General features: G+C 41.6%; 1 protein-coding gene and 1 pseudogene across 6 annotated transcripts in view; one reads left to right on the plus strand and one right to left on the minus strand.

Annotated features, from left to right (window-relative positions):
- Window positions 1-16,152, minus strand: part of LOC139461178 (pyruvate kinase PKM-like) — a 72,256-nt gene that overhangs the window by 44,544 nt on the left and 11,560 nt on the right. For 4 of the 6 annotated variants that reach the window (XM_071242765.1, XM_071242762.1, XM_071242761.1 and 1 more), the window contains exons 1-2: window positions 12,204-12,353; window positions 8,499-8,576 (exon numbers count right to left, since the gene is read on the minus strand). In XM_071242765.1, the coding sequence (XP_071098866.1) occupies window positions 8,499-8,576; window positions 12,204-12,227 (102 nt within the window). In that variant the 5' untranslated portion in view covers window positions 12,228-12,353. Of the gene's footprint in view, window positions 1-8,498; window positions 8,577-12,203; window positions 12,354-13,154; window positions 13,240-16,152 lie in introns of those variants that run through there. The other 2 variants (XM_071242763.1, XM_071242764.1) reach the window with 2 other exon arrangements.
- Window positions 2,958-4,927, plus strand: LOC139461271 (uncharacterized PPE family protein PPE24-like; annotated as a pseudogene).

A 16,152-nucleotide genomic window follows, 5' to 3' on the forward strand; every position in this document is an offset into this window, starting at 1 on the left:
ACAACAACAAACCAACCCATATACTTACAACACCTCACACCCTCGCTATGTGTTATCAGTATTTGGGCTTGTGGATGTCACAGGTTATGTCTCTGTCCACTAATGAGCACATACGTGTGTGATAGGCCCGTTTAATTCCAAACCAGTGTACACACGATATTGTATGTTACAATGCATAAACATGGTAAATATGACACCATATCAACCAGTGGCCTTATCAACCCAACCACTCCACACCTTCTATGTTACATCCTGTTATGTCCAGGCTGGCTTGTATCAGTGATGTCGTGGGCACGTGCCACCTCACGCCCCTCCCAATCAGCCTGACACTAGGCACATCATCGCTCCATATGATCACATCTACATTCTCCAAACTCACCCCAGTGGACTACTCAAGACTGTCCTATTTCACACAGGCTTTGCAAGATAGATGCCTATGTTACTATCCCTATGACCCCTAGATAAATATTCCTGCATCACAATACTTGCATTTATGCATGCTATATAGGGCCTGGACAAGTCCAAATTTACTACCCGGGTATCCTGCTATAACCCTACAATACCTGGGTACCCACTGTAGGTCTCAAGAGTTGGGTACAAAATGTCTGATTGGGAACAGTTTGACCGAGCCCTGGCAAAATGTATTTAGATACACGTAAAAACGATCTGGTCAGGCATACACTGAAGTTGACTGAAGCCTTATTTATATTTAAACATATAAACATCATAAGGAATGCGTACATAGTCAGACACCAAATGCGAACATTAGTGACTTGTAGTGTAACCATAGAATTCTAGATAGTTTTTGTCATAAAAACATATATCATGTGACCAACCATGGGTCCGGGTAGTCCTGTGGGTACCCGGGTCCTGCTCAGTACCCACCCGACCCGATTACCCGAATAACCCATCCCGGCCCTAACGCCATACACACAAAATATATATATGCCACGCCCCCTTCAAACAGCGTGTTTTAGTACGACTTTTTACACACAAATTACAAGTTGTTACGTATTCATAATATGATGAATTATGAATTGTTTCAATTTAAATTGTTTAATTCACCAGACAATTAATAACAAATAATATCATTTTAGATATACATGGAAAACATACGTTTGTTTCTGTTATAATAACGATCTGTCAACGTTGTGAACGGTCTAATTAATATTCATGAGTCTGCTCAAGAGTACGCGTTGTAACATTTGGATCGAGATTATTATCCCATATTTGGTTATCACGTGACCTCACGGGAAAAGTGTTTTTTTTAAAATAAAGATTATTTAAAAACAAGACAGATAATATAACCATAAATCCTAAACTCTCGTTGATAGCAATAGTTATTTGAATACTTTTTCATCTCTACTTAATTATTGACCATAAAAAATTTGATATCGATCGTCACAGAAAGCAAAATGGCGGTCAATCAAGATTCAATATACGACTAGCTACTGAAAACAATAAAATCTTCAAATCCTCATTGTATGTAAACCAAGTGAAAGTCGTTAGCCACGACTTACAAAATGATCATTCAGACTTTGAGGGTTTAGCAGATCCGCTCGACTGATCTGCATCGGTTGACTGGCTGTCGTCACGCTTTCGCTTCTTGTCTGAGGTTACGTATCGTAGCATTGCGAGGATAATGAGGTACATCGATGATGCAAGGTATTTATGTACAGTTGTAAACACATTTTACTCAAATTAACAAGATGTTCTCAGTAATAAATCCTCGATTAATCAGTGTCAACTCAGTTTATTGCCTATTACAGTGATTGACCGATTGGACTATCATTCTAGGTACGATGTATTTACAGCAATCAAAACAAACAAAGCTTGTCAGTGTAGATAATCTTCATTGTGTCACAACTGCAGACAGAAATTGCTCAGTCCTAACTGTTGATCATGTCCGGTCAAAATTTAAGAATGTCCGGACAATACTTTTTAAAATGTCCGGACAGAAAAATTTAAATGTCCGGTAAGCAATATTTTAAACCGGACATTTGAGATTCCCAATCGGACATGTCCGGCGCATATGACGGTTACTGGACCCCTGCGAATGAGTGCAATTATTCGGAGCAACAATCCACATCATCCGGGTACGATGACACATAACAATCGATCCACCTGGTCACCTCTTATGACCAGAATAGGTTGCTGAGGACCAATTCTCACCAGGAGTGAGTGAGTGAGTTGTGTTTAACGCCATAATTAACAGTGTTCCAGTTATATCACGGCGTGTCAGCTTAATGTGGGGGGAAAGCCCGAAGTGATGCAGGTCTCAGACGTTTACCACTTCGGTGAAATCCACGAGCACAGGTGACAAACCTAGAGACATAATCGGGGCTAACCAGGATTTGAACCCACAATCATTGGTTTCTGGCGTGTCCAAGGGATCTCATCAGGAATGTGAAGGTTCAGGTAAATCCTTGCATCATGTGCATGGGACAATAAACATGAAATACAGTGATCCTTCACGACAATGCTGTCTTCGGGATCCAAATAATTGACAGACGATCAGCGGTTTGACCGAGGTGGAGTCATCGGGAATAGATGACCAACAAAACCGTATACATGCTCTGCCTACCTAACATGATCTACATTGCACGTTTTTAGAGTTTAAAAAAAAGATAAGAATAGAAGTTGTTTGTGTTTCATAGTATAAAATCTATTTTAGCGAGTGTTACGCACTTTAAAAAACCCCATCCCTTCAGCAAATTTAGGTGAATGAACAGGTATAACAAACTTGGTCAACAAAAATTTGAAATTTGATATAAAACATGGCTAGACATGATCATTTACCATTTAAATTGAATTTCCTGCTCTTTATATATGCAGAAATTAAGATTACGTGTGGATTTTCATGTAAACTGAGCCTGAAATAGCAATCAGCTGTGCAAATGTTATCTTGACATTCACTGGTCAAATTGCCTCAAATATGACTTTTAACAAGTCAAGGTATGGCATTTATGGTATGTGTATCCATTCTCTTGCAACTACAGTTCGTTTCAAGGCATCAATAGTGGTAATCTGACTATGGTTGCTGTAAATAACGGTGAGTTGTGCGATCGACCGATCACTTCGCATACGATTTCGCTGAAAAGTGACCAACGGGATCGAGTGGTCAGGCAAGCTGACTTGGTTGATGTCATCGTATCCCAATTACGTGAAACAATACTCATGATGTCAATCACTGGATTGTCTGGTCCAGACTCGATTATTTACAAACTGACATAAAAAAGCTGGAATGTCACTGAGCGCGGCGTTAAATAACAAACTACAAAACCAAAAAAAACATAAACATAAACACCCCTCCAACATTTCCACTCTACATTAACTAACCACACCCCCAACACCCTTCCCTGTACATGAACACTCAGGTTGGAACGCCCCACAAACATCCTTCCCTGTGAAATGCTTGTGAACATGGTGAAGGTCACCTCTGGATTGTTTTGACAGTGTCGGGCAAGGACAGGGTATCCTGTTACATGCAGTTGTATTCAGTGTTTTCCAACTGACTGCTTCAGCGTAAGCCCTCCAATCACACTACCATCCATCACACTACCATCTACCACTGTACCATACATCACACTACCATCCATCACACTACCATCTACAACTGCACCATCAGCCACACTACCATCCATCACACTACCATCTACCACTGCACCATCAACCACACTACCATCCATCACACTACCATCCATTACACAACCATCCATCACACTACCATCCATCACACAACCATCCATCACACTACCATCCATCACACTACCATCCACCACACAACCATCAACAACACTACCATCCATCACACTACCATCCATCACACTACCATCCACCACACAACCATCCACCACACTACCATCTATACCACTGCACCATCCATCACACTACCATCCATCACACTACCATCTACCACTGCATCATCCATCACACTACCATCCATCACACTACCATCCATCACACAACCATCCATCACACTACCATCCATCACACTACCATCCATCATACTACCATCTACCACTGCACCATCCATCACACAACCATCCATCACACTACCATCTACAACTGCACCATCCATCACACTACCATCTACCACTGCACCATCAACCACACAACCATCCATCACACAACCATCCATCACACTACCATCTACAACTGCACCATCCATCACACAACCATCCATCACACTACCATCTACAACTGCACCATCCATCACACAACCATCCATCACACTACCATCTACAACTGCACCATCCATCACACTACCATCCACCACACAACCATCCACCACACTACCATCTATACCACTCCACCATCCATCACACTACCATCCATCACACTACCATCCATCACACTACCATCTACCACTGCATCATCCATCACACTACCATCCATCACACAACCATCCATCACACAACCATCTACCACTGCACCATCCATCACACAACCATCCATCACACTACCATCTACAACTGCACCATCCATCACACTACCATCCATCACACTACCATCTACCACTTCACCATCCATCAAACAACCATCCATCACACTACCATCTACAACTGCACCATCCATCACACTACCATCCATCACACTACCATCCATCACACTACCATCCATCACACTACCATCTACCACTGCACCATCCATCACACAACCATCCATCACAGAATCATCCATCACACTACCATCCATCACACTATCATCCATCACAGAATCATCCATCACACAACCATCCATCACACTACCATCCATCACACTACCATCCATCACACAACCATCTACCACACTACCATCTATACCACTGCACCATCCATCACAGAACCATCCATCACACTACCATCCATCACACAGCCACCCATCACTAGGGCTGCAAAGAATACACTATAAGGCGAATACGATACGTATAATGAATATAGGGTAACGAATACGAATATATATTCACGAATAATAACAAGTCAGCAGTTGATGTATTATTTATGATATTCAGTGAAACATTAACAAAAAAAATTATTTTACATGGTTTGTTAATTATTAATTTATTATACTTTAATATACTTCACTGACCAAGGTACTAGTGTTTGCTCAAATGCGACAATGACCAGTGACTAAAATACTATCACTGATGAAATCTATGCATATAACATGTTCTTATCGATATTTTAAGGGTCAGGGTATGTAAATGTACATGACTGCATATTCATGAATATTTGATTCTAGTGACCACGAATAACGAATTCAATTCATGAATGGATACGGTTCGATTCACAGAATACGCGAGTGAATCGTAACAGCCCTACCCATCACACTACCATCCAACCCACAACCACCAATCACACAACCATCCATCACACTTACATTCATCACACAACCATCCTTCACACTTCCATCCATCATTGCACCTTCCCCAAGTGGCCAGTATCGAACAACACTCCTTCTGCACCTGTCGACCCAATGGTAGAATGCCAAGTCAAGTTGTCACTGCGTGCAATGCAAGGCCACATCACCAATGGTATGGGCCCTGACACACATGTCAGGCCGCCGTTATCTCACACCACACCACACCACACCACACCGAACTGACTGATGTGTCTCCCTGTTTACAAATACTGCCAGTACAAAATGTACAGGTATTCAAAACAATCAATTATTTAATTTTTAGTTCGCATTCTTTCCCAGGGTTAGATCTAGGCTGTGTTTCTGCAGCACTGACACATCAAAACTGGATATCGTTGGCCCTTAGGGTGCATAAGCTAGGCATGATGTCTTACTCCTTTTACAAAATCACTTTTCACTTAAAACTTATTCCGACTTTTGAGTTAACTTCTGGATCGTAAATATGTTTGGTTTGTATCCTTTTTTCTGATTGATAAATAGCCTTTCTAATGACCAATGAAATGCTCAAATAAAGATTTGCGTCATTCTGAGAATGTTAATAACAAATGCCATCGTCCTGCTCTCAATCCGTGTTCAGCACCGTGTCCTTATTATTGTTCATAACATGTAGATATTACATCAGTGTTTCTATTTACTGGTAATAACACGTAAGCTTATGAAGCTAAGGCTTGGTCCGTTAATTCATGGACTGACAGTCTCTGTGGACCGGCAAATAAAGTACCTTATAAATCTATTTTTGTTGTTGAACAAAACATCTGTGATAGGCGAATCAATACAGTATATTTTTCAATATTATCAAGTCAGCTTGTCTGTTATCAGAGGTATAGATAAGCAGCGTATTTGCGTAAAAAAACGACCCCAAAAATATTCAAAACCCAATTGCTTTCAATTAACTTGCGTACAGAAACGCATGCATTAAATGAAAAACTTAAATGTATAAGAACAGCATGTGTAAATACCCAATGAAGCTTTTTCAGCATGCGTAGAAAAGAGCTACCGAAACACAATTAAGAGCTGCAGAACACAGATAGAGTGAACAAACGGATACAATGAACTGTTAAAAAAAAACCCCGATTTATCTCCAATATATTATAATATATAATAATTTACGTACATAACAAACTCTCTACAGCGAACGAACGGATATAGTGAACTGATATAGTGAACTGATATCTGATCACCGACAAGGCCCATCTACCAATAATTAGTGACGCCTACATAGTGAACTGAGAAATCTCACTCAGTGTTAAGTGTCACTGACAATTGCATTATGTTAATCTTACATGTCCATGTAATTTGGACCAATCTTGTCTGTAAAACAAACATTGATCCTACAATTGGATCAAAATGTTTTGAAGATGTATCATTGGGTACTTTTTAACTGAATCACCGGTAGATGTGGGAGGAAACGTGTATAAACGCGTATGTGTGTATTGTGTTTTGCTTTGGCCAAGATGGCGGACATTTCCGAGCAAAAACGTATATTACGAACAACGTATATAACGAACTGGTTTCTCCGGTCCCTTGTAGTTCGTTATATCCATGTTCTACTGTAATTTACTTTCCGAGTCAAGCCTATAAATTTAAAACAGTTATCATGGTTATATACATCTAAAACATTATTTAATTTTTTTAAAATCTTAAAATGTTCACTCTTTTGGGGAACAACCCAACAGAGTTATGAATAGATGGGTGAAACAAATATTGGTTGCCCAATGACAAATGTAATAACCCAGTTAAAATAGAAACCCTAGAGTAAAAACTCAATTTGGGGGGGGTTTATGGCAGTATTGCTCCTAGACCCCGCTGACAACCAAGTGCGAGGAACCTATGCCCGGTTTTTTCAAAGTACTAATTTAACTGCAGTAGTAACTCACACTGACAGATGCACAAAAGTAGCCTTAATTTCAAACCATGCTGTTTCAACAAATGCATTTTACAGCATTTTATTTAGTCTTGATGCTTGATGTATTATTTGTGTTTACAATAATATTACTTTAATTAATTACTTACTACTCGTTTAATGGCCCCTGGCATTTTTATCAGTCAGATAAAGGAAAATGTCTTTTAATTGGTGTTTCAAGTTCGCTACTAAAAAAAGCCATTACGAACATGTGTCGACAGCTAGCTTTTCCTTTTGAACCTGTTCTGAAATATTTATTGTCCAGAAGTTTCCAAGCGATTTGACATAAATATGTGTATTGCGATACATATCATATCATGACCTATGTATCGTGATACGTATCGTATTGTTTCACCCCTATCATATTGCATATCTTATCTGGAGCTCCGGGTTCAGCATTCAGTTGTAGTCAGCATTTGTTTATTGAAATAAATATCATTGTACATGTACACAGATCTTCGATCTTGTTGTTTCATTTCAGGAGAGATACTAAGTCATGTAACTCTTCACTAAAATCAGATTTCTGTCTGATCCCGAAAGCTGTCTAAACCAGACATTTATTCCCAGTCACACACAAGTAGAGTTCAGTGTGAGTGAGTGAGTGAGTGGGTGAGTGAGTGAGTGAGTGAGTTGGGTTTAACGCCCCTTTTAACAGTATTCCAGTTATATCGTGACGTGTCAGTTTCATGTGGGAGGAAAGCCCGAAGTGATGCAGGTCTTAGACGTTTACCACTTCGGTGAAACCCACGAGCAGGCTTATGGTGCTGACAAACCTAGAAACATAATTGTGGCGAACCGGGATTCGAACCCACAATCATAGGTTTCTGGCGTGCCCAAGGGACGCAACTCTGCACAGCGAATCGCTGCGCCTTAGACGACTGGGCCACCCGTGCCCCCTATTACTGTAGATTATTTATAGTAATATGAAAGAATCAGGTATCGTGACAGATTAACTGTAGTAACATGAAAGAATCTTGTATTCCTTAACATCTTTTGAGCAGTGTAACTTAATGTATACCTGTTCATCAATTCTAGCGAACCATCTTTTCAATCCCCCAAGTACAGTTGAGACAGATTCCACTTCATATTAATTACACAAAATGTCACAAATTCCTCTGGGGGGAAACAAAAGGATGTCATGAACGCAACTTCCTCTGGGAAGCAAAGAGGTCAAGGTCATGAACTAAGTACTTACAGCTCCTAGTTTCCCTGATCGTGATGGTATCCGTGGCAACAGGCCTGATGCTCCTGGCTTAGCTAGCTGTTGTGCCATCTGCAGAAATAAACAATCAATGTATCGGTAAGATTTGAAGCATCATGCAGCGAATCTGTGGCATTAGCTTTGGCGATAGAGCTTCTCAGTGTTTCCTGTGTGGTCAACATCTGCCAGTCACAAGAACTGCTTGCATCATGTGCATAAGAGTTTGTTTGTTGTTTAACGCCGCACTCAGTAATATTCCAGCTATATGACGGCGGTCTGTAAAACAATCAAGTCTGGACATGACAACCCAGTGATTAATATCATGAGCATCGATCCACGCAATTGGGATCGGTGACATGCATCAACCAATCAGTGAGCCTGACCACCCGATCCCGTTAGTCGCCTTTTACGACAAGCATAGTCGCCTTTTACGGCAAGCATGGGTTGCTGAAGACCTATTCTACCCCGGATCTTCATGGGTCGTAAAATGAATGGGAGCGTGTCCTGCAATCTGATTGGTTGGAAGATGTTGTTCAAGGCAATGATAGAAATTGGCACTAAATCTATAGTCCTTGCCAAACTGCCCAATAGTTAAGGTATCATGAGGACTAGTAGAAATTTGCTTTTTTCAAAGGTTTCGCCTTTTGTTGTCATTATGACAAGTGGACCAAAACTGTTAATTTCTATTGCAGAATGGGCCTTGAAGTTCTTTCGGACTTGTCACTGTGTAAGAACACTTTTTTTTAAAAGTGAGTGAGTGAGTGAGTGAGTATGGTTTTACGCCGCTTTAAGCAATATTCCAGCAATATCACGGCGGGGAACACCAGAAATGGGCTTCACACATTGTACCCATGTCAAAAATCGAACCTGGGTCTTCGGCGTGACGAGCGAGCGCTTATACCACTAGGCTACCCGATCGCCCCATTTTTTTAAAAGTATCTGTTCTCTCAATCCAAAATATTAAAAACATGCCATTCGCCTTGAAGCAATGGATACCATATTAATTAAAGATCAAGTTTCATCAATATTTACTTCAAGCAATTTTTATTTTTTTTGCCACATTCTCTCCTAACCTGGTAGTTATCAAGGAGTGGGTGATTGTGAGAGTGAGGCTGCGTATGGTTTTACGAAACTTTAAGCAATATTTCACAGGGGGAGTATAGCATGTGATGTCACATGGATTTATCTAGACCTGATCTGAGACTGATAATTGGGCCCAAGTCGGCTTCAAATGTTAAAAACAAATCCCAGATGCATTGGAATAAAACAAATTCCCAATTCATGTTAATCGTTATATATTAATTACTAATGTTATGTATTGTTTGTTGTTTAACGCCGCACTCAGCAATATTCCAGCGATATGACTGCGGTCTGTAAATAATCAAGCCTGGACCAGAAAATGCAGTGATTGTTGACATGAGCATCGCTCCACGCAATTTGGATACAACATGTACAATGACATGCATCAACCAAGTCAGCGAGCCTGACCACCTGATCCTGTTAGTTGCCTCTTACGACGAACATTGTCGCTTTTACGGCAAGCATGGGTTGCTGAAGACCTATTCTACCCCGGATCTTCACGGGTACTTCCGTATTCGACATAATAAGCGCCCCGCTCTAATAAGCGCCCACGGCAATATTTACTAATATATTGGCTAGTGAACAATCCCAATTAGCACCCCTTCCGATTGATCAATGTACAAAAGACTTATTTACTCGTGTATAATATGCACTCGCACACTTATGGGCAATTAAATTCTGGAAAAATATATCTGTTGTATATAAACATTTCAGGCTGTAGGCATAAACCACGAAATTTGTCTTTCAACTTTGGTGTTTTTTCCCCACCAAAATCACATCCTTATAAGAGTCACCTATTTCTAATTTTGAGAGTGGCTTGGGCGCTTACTAGTTGAATACGGTAAATGTTATGGCTTTGTAGAGTTGACTAGCATTTCACTGACAATTTTGTGCAACATATTTTCTCAAATGTTGTCATGCTCTGTATCATGATATCATGGGTGATGTCTTAGCATTCCTGAATGACGTCATGTCTGTCTTCACGTAAAGAGAGGGCTTCAGAACATAACTGACAACTTTTACAATGTCAGTAAACATTTTGTGTTTTCAGATTTGTAAACAAGTTTGAAATATTTGAATCGAGTGAGTGAGTGAGTTGGGTTTATCACCGCTTTTAACAGTATCCCAGTTATATCATGGCGTGTCAGCTTAATGTGGGAGGAAAGCCTGAAGTGATGCAGGTCTCAGACGTTTACCACCTCGGTGAAACCCACGAGCACGGGTATGGTGCTGACAAATTTTTAAACATAATCGGGGCGAACTGGGATTCAAACCCACAATCATAGATTTCTGGCGTGCCCGAGGGACACAACTCTGCACAACGAATCACGACACTTTAGACAACTGGGCCACCCGTGCCCCATTGAATCAAGTGCAGCGTTAGAAATTGGCACTATTCTTGTCGTCCTTGCCAAACTGCCCAATAGTTAAGGTATCATAAGGACAAGTTGAAATTTGCCAGTTTTAAAGGTTTTGCTATATGTTATAATTATACAGACTAGTGGTTTAAATATGTTAGTTTCTACCCCTGAAGTGAAGCATGGAACATTTTATACATTGTTCACTAACTTTCGAGTCTAAACCTCAGGGCATTGCTACTACATGTATAACCAGATAACTAACAAGGGTGGAGAGTTTCTACATATCCTCTTCAAAACATTTCATTACTTTTTTTGTCATTTGTAGTGTTATACCAAAAAGATGTTAACATGACTAATGCACATATATATAATAGCTAGAACACTCGGCTTTTCCACCCCAACACAAGACCAACAGGTCCACATGAGGCCAATCCAGAGTCCTTGATTCTGAGGCCTCCATGCAGAGAATTGTCAGGGTTCACTCTTATAATTTTGACTAGGCCCTTTGTGTGAAAATTTCAAATATTCCAGAGGTACACCCACACTTGCCCATACAGCACAATGTTAAAATGACCCATCATATTTGAAAATGTGGTCCTTTTTCAAATTTAGGGGCTAAAAGCACAAGGCCCCACCCCCAGATTGTTATATACATGTATCAACACACATTGTGCAAAGACTATGGGCAAACTTATCCGAATCAGACATTTTGTACCTAACTTTAGAAACTTACAGTGGGTACATGGGTAGGGTCGGGTAATAGTAGGGTGGGTACCCGTGTAGTAAATTTGGACTCGCCCCAGCCCTACTAGAATTATCCCTGAATTGTTGTAAGTTGAATCAATATGTCAATGCTCCATGTGGTCTTAATCTAATACTTCCTACATGTATTGAATGCAGGTAATACATCTTGGGCTACAAACTATATTTTAAGTATAAGGAGATTCTGAGTTATGAAATATGGCAGCCACATCCACAAGATGTTGCAATAATTACATGTATTACCATCGACGTAATGATTGTCAAACTGATAATAGCCAGAGAGTGATGATGATCTGATGATGCACTGACTGTGATTTCGATTTGGTATCATCAAGTGCTTTATTGGTGTGTAACATTAAATCTAAGTTGACAGTCAAACAAAAGCTGGTTGGCACGACTGACAACATCCCGATTGACCTCAGCCATGTCCCAAGTACAAACACGACCTCTGTCAACAAAGTTGCCTAACGTTTACAGATGAGATTGTCATAACTACCTGGCTATTCCCTTTCGATGCCATTGCCTCCTTTTGACAGAAGTCGTCGTCGATTATTTGGAGATTTGTCTTAAAGGTAATTAGCAGATCAAAATACGTAAAATATATATTGCTTAATATGATATAACATGCCCTTTCAGCCACAATGTCACCACGTGCACGGAAACGACCTTGAGAAGATATTCTCCTAAAAACAAATCTGACCTTGACATCATAACGACATTCATGCCTAGTTGGGAGATAATATTATACGAATCTGATAATTTATCTATGATTTCTGAACATAGACGGTTATAAAGAAATAATTGATAGAATACGAAGCTGTCTTTTTGTTCGATCACAGAAATATTACTTCACGCATTGCTTTGAGGTTTTAGGTAAATAGCATGTCAGATATCGTCAAATGTCAGCTCGCCTTTGCCGCTCTCACCTGTCAAACAGCATATCTTTGGTGGTATTTATGAATTAAATGGGTCACTGTGAATACAGACAGGGTAGATACGATTAAATAGCTACCCCCAGTCGTTCGGGTTTCCATGCATCTCTAACGACGAATGCATGCTTTGTTAAACTCCAAGCGAGAAAGCTCTACAAGGTCGAATGGAGGAAATGTGTTCTGCTGATTATGCGATGAATCAATCAAACATTCAACATTGTATCTCTAACTGGCACATGCTTGGTACTGACAAAGACTATGTTCGTGGTAACAAATTCACACAATACCTAGCTTATTATATCATGTACAAACTCTCATTAAAAGCGGCGAGAATTTCTTCATACGCTGACCGATGCTGATTGAAACAACGCGGTTGATAGCCTGTATCTAGACTCGATATTTCGTTAATTTGTGGGAAACATGCCAACCTATTTTTCATACAGTGAACATTTACGATACATAATCTTAACGATTATCTAAATTCCATTTCAGCTATGAAAAATATTGATTGTCACCTTTTCTAGCAGTCACGATAAGTCCAACTTCGAATGACAGCCGACAGCAGACAACTGAGTGTCTGCTAACTATGCATTGTTCGGGGCTCAGCAGTGAGTGCCAAATATGGGAGGCAAATTTATTACGGCCCCGAACTAGTGTACGTATAACACTCGTCCTTTTTCATGTGTTCGGAATGAAAATAAAAGAATCCTTTTCGCCATGGTCACATGGATACGGGTATTTTTAAACAAGCATTTCATTTTTAACTCTATCATTTACTTATTATTTAAACTAGCAAATTAGTCTAACGGATTTTACCAATCTCTAATTTATTCTTTGTGCACTTCTGTATAGGGACCTGTCTGCAGAGAATTTTAATTAGAAATGGAATTATGGACGGTATTGTTTTGAAATGGAAATATTTAGCTTAAAGATAGGGAGTTTATCCGTGGTCATCAATATTACAGCTATATAACAGCGGGGAATAATGGTAAACCATTTTTACTTAATTGTATTCGTGATATGTTTTATTAATATTGATATCAGTAATTCTCAACTGATATCATGAAAAGGAATAGTGACATATCAGAGACAGGGGTATGGGGAGAGAAGGAAGAGGTACTGAGGACCTATTCCACCCGTATACTGCACGGGGAGAGAAGGAAGGGGTACTGAGGACCTATTCCACCCGTATACTGCACGGGGAGAGAAGGAAGGGGTAATGAGGACCTATTCCACCCGTATACTGCACGGGGAGAGAAGGAAGGGTACTGAGGACCTATTCCACCCGTATACCGCACGGGGAGAGAAGGAAGGGGTTCCAAGGACCTATTCTACCCCTATACTGCACCGGGAGAGAAGGAAGGGGTACTGAGGACCTATTCCACCCGTATACCGCACGGGGAGAGAAGGAAGGGGTACCAAGGACCTATTCCACCCGTATACTGCACAGGGAGAGAAGGAAGGGTACTGAGGACCTATTCCACCCGTATACCGCACGGGGAGAGAAGGAAGGGGTACCAAGGACCTATTCCACCCGTATACTGCACAGGGAGAGAAGGAAGGGTACTGAGGACCCATTCCACCCGTATACCGCACGGGGAGAGAAGGAAGGGGTACCAATTAGGACCTATTCCACCCGTATACTGCACAGGGAGAGAAGGAAGGGTACTGAGGACCTATTCCACCCGTATACGGCACGGGGGGAGAAGGAAGGGTACTGAGGACCTATTCCACCCGTATACCGCACGGGGAGAGAAGGAAGGGGTACCAAGGACCTATTCCACCCGTATACTGCACAGGGAGAGAAGGAAGGGTACTGAGGACCTATTCCACCCGTATACCGCACGGGGAGAGAAGGAAGGGGTACCAAGGACCTATTCCACCCGTATGCTGCACAGGGAGAGAAGGAAGGGTACTGAGGACCCATTCCACCCGTATACCGCACGGGGAGAGAAGGAAGGGGTACCAATTAGGACCTATTCCACCCGTATACTGCACAGGGAGAGAAGGAAGGGTACTGAGGACCTATTCCACCCGTATACGGCACGGGGGGAGAAGGAAGGGTACTGAGGACCTATTCCACCCGTATACCGCACGGGGAGAGAAGGAAGGGTACTGAGGACCTATTCCACCCGTATACGGCACGGGGGGAGAAGGAAGGGTACTGAGGACCTATTCCACCCGTATACCGCACGGGGAGAGAAGGAAGGGGTACCAAGGACCTATTCCACCCGTATACTGCACAGGGAGAGAAGGAAGGGTACTGAGGACCTATTCCACCCGTATACTGCACGGGGGGAGAAGGAAGGGTACTGAGGACCTATTCCACCCGTATACTGCACCGGGGGAGAAGGAAGGGTACTGAGGACCTATTCCACCCGTATACTGCACGGGGAGAGAAGGAAGGGGTACTGAGGACCTATTCCACCCGTATACTGCACGGGGGGAGAAAGAAGGGGTACTGAGGACCTATTCCACCCGTATACTGCACGGGGGGAGAAAGAAGGGGTACTGAGGACCTATTCCACCCGTATACTGCACGGGGAGAGAAGGAAGGAGAGCTAGTGACCTATTCCACCCCTATACTACAGGGGGAGAGAAGGAATGAGTGCTATAGTGACCTATTCCACCCTTAATCTGCACGGGGAGAGAAAAAGGTTCTACCCGTAATTTTCTTTATTCCCTATACATGTTATTTTCCCTTCAGGAGAGTTGACATCGTCTGCGTATACCTGACTCCTCGCGACAGTCATGCACGCGTCTTTATCCCACATACAGGACATAATATATAATTATGTCAAAAACCATGTCATCACACTCGTATGCCAAGGAGTGCCGTGCCAACATTCCAGAGAGTATCTGAACCAGGTGTCATATGAGCGAGTTGGTGTGACAGCCCCAACAAACGCTCATATGGCACAAATGCAAGTTGTGTCAGTGGCGAGTACTTCCGGTTGGGCATGCGCAGGACATGTTTAACCTTTTCGCGACCACCTGGTGTCTTCGCTGACCTTCAGTTATGTCTTCATATAATTAAATTTATAATTTTTTACGCCAGTTGGAACCTGTTTACGCTGATAATCGAGACTGGTTATGGTTATGCCTTTTGCTCTGATGTTCAACAGGTATTCGACCCGTGAAGATCCGGGGACTTCACCAACCCATGCTTGCTGTAAAAGGCGACTAAGCTTGTCGCAAGAGGCAACTAACGGGACAGGGTGGTCAGACTCGCTGACTTGGTTGATGCATGTGATCGATCCCAATCGCTTGGATCGATGCTCATGATGTCAATCACTTGATTGTCTGGTCCAGACTCGATTATTTACAGACCGCTGTCATAAAGCTGGAATATTGCTGAGTGCGACGTTAAACAACAAACTCACTCACTATCAAACTCAGTAGGTATTCAGTAATATAAGATAGCTACGCGATAAATCGCTAAGAACAATGAAGGACGAAGCGTGGTTTATTTCATAATAAATAAAACATTGTTCTAACATGACGTCATTTCTG

Source organism: Haliotis cracherodii, unplaced genomic scaffold, assembly GCF_022045235.1.
Source record: "Haliotis cracherodii isolate W230 unplaced genomic scaffold, xgHalCrac1.p SCAF_14, whole genome shotgun sequence".
NCBI lineage: Eukaryota > Metazoa > Mollusca > Gastropoda > Lepetellida > Haliotidae > Haliotis > Haliotis cracherodii.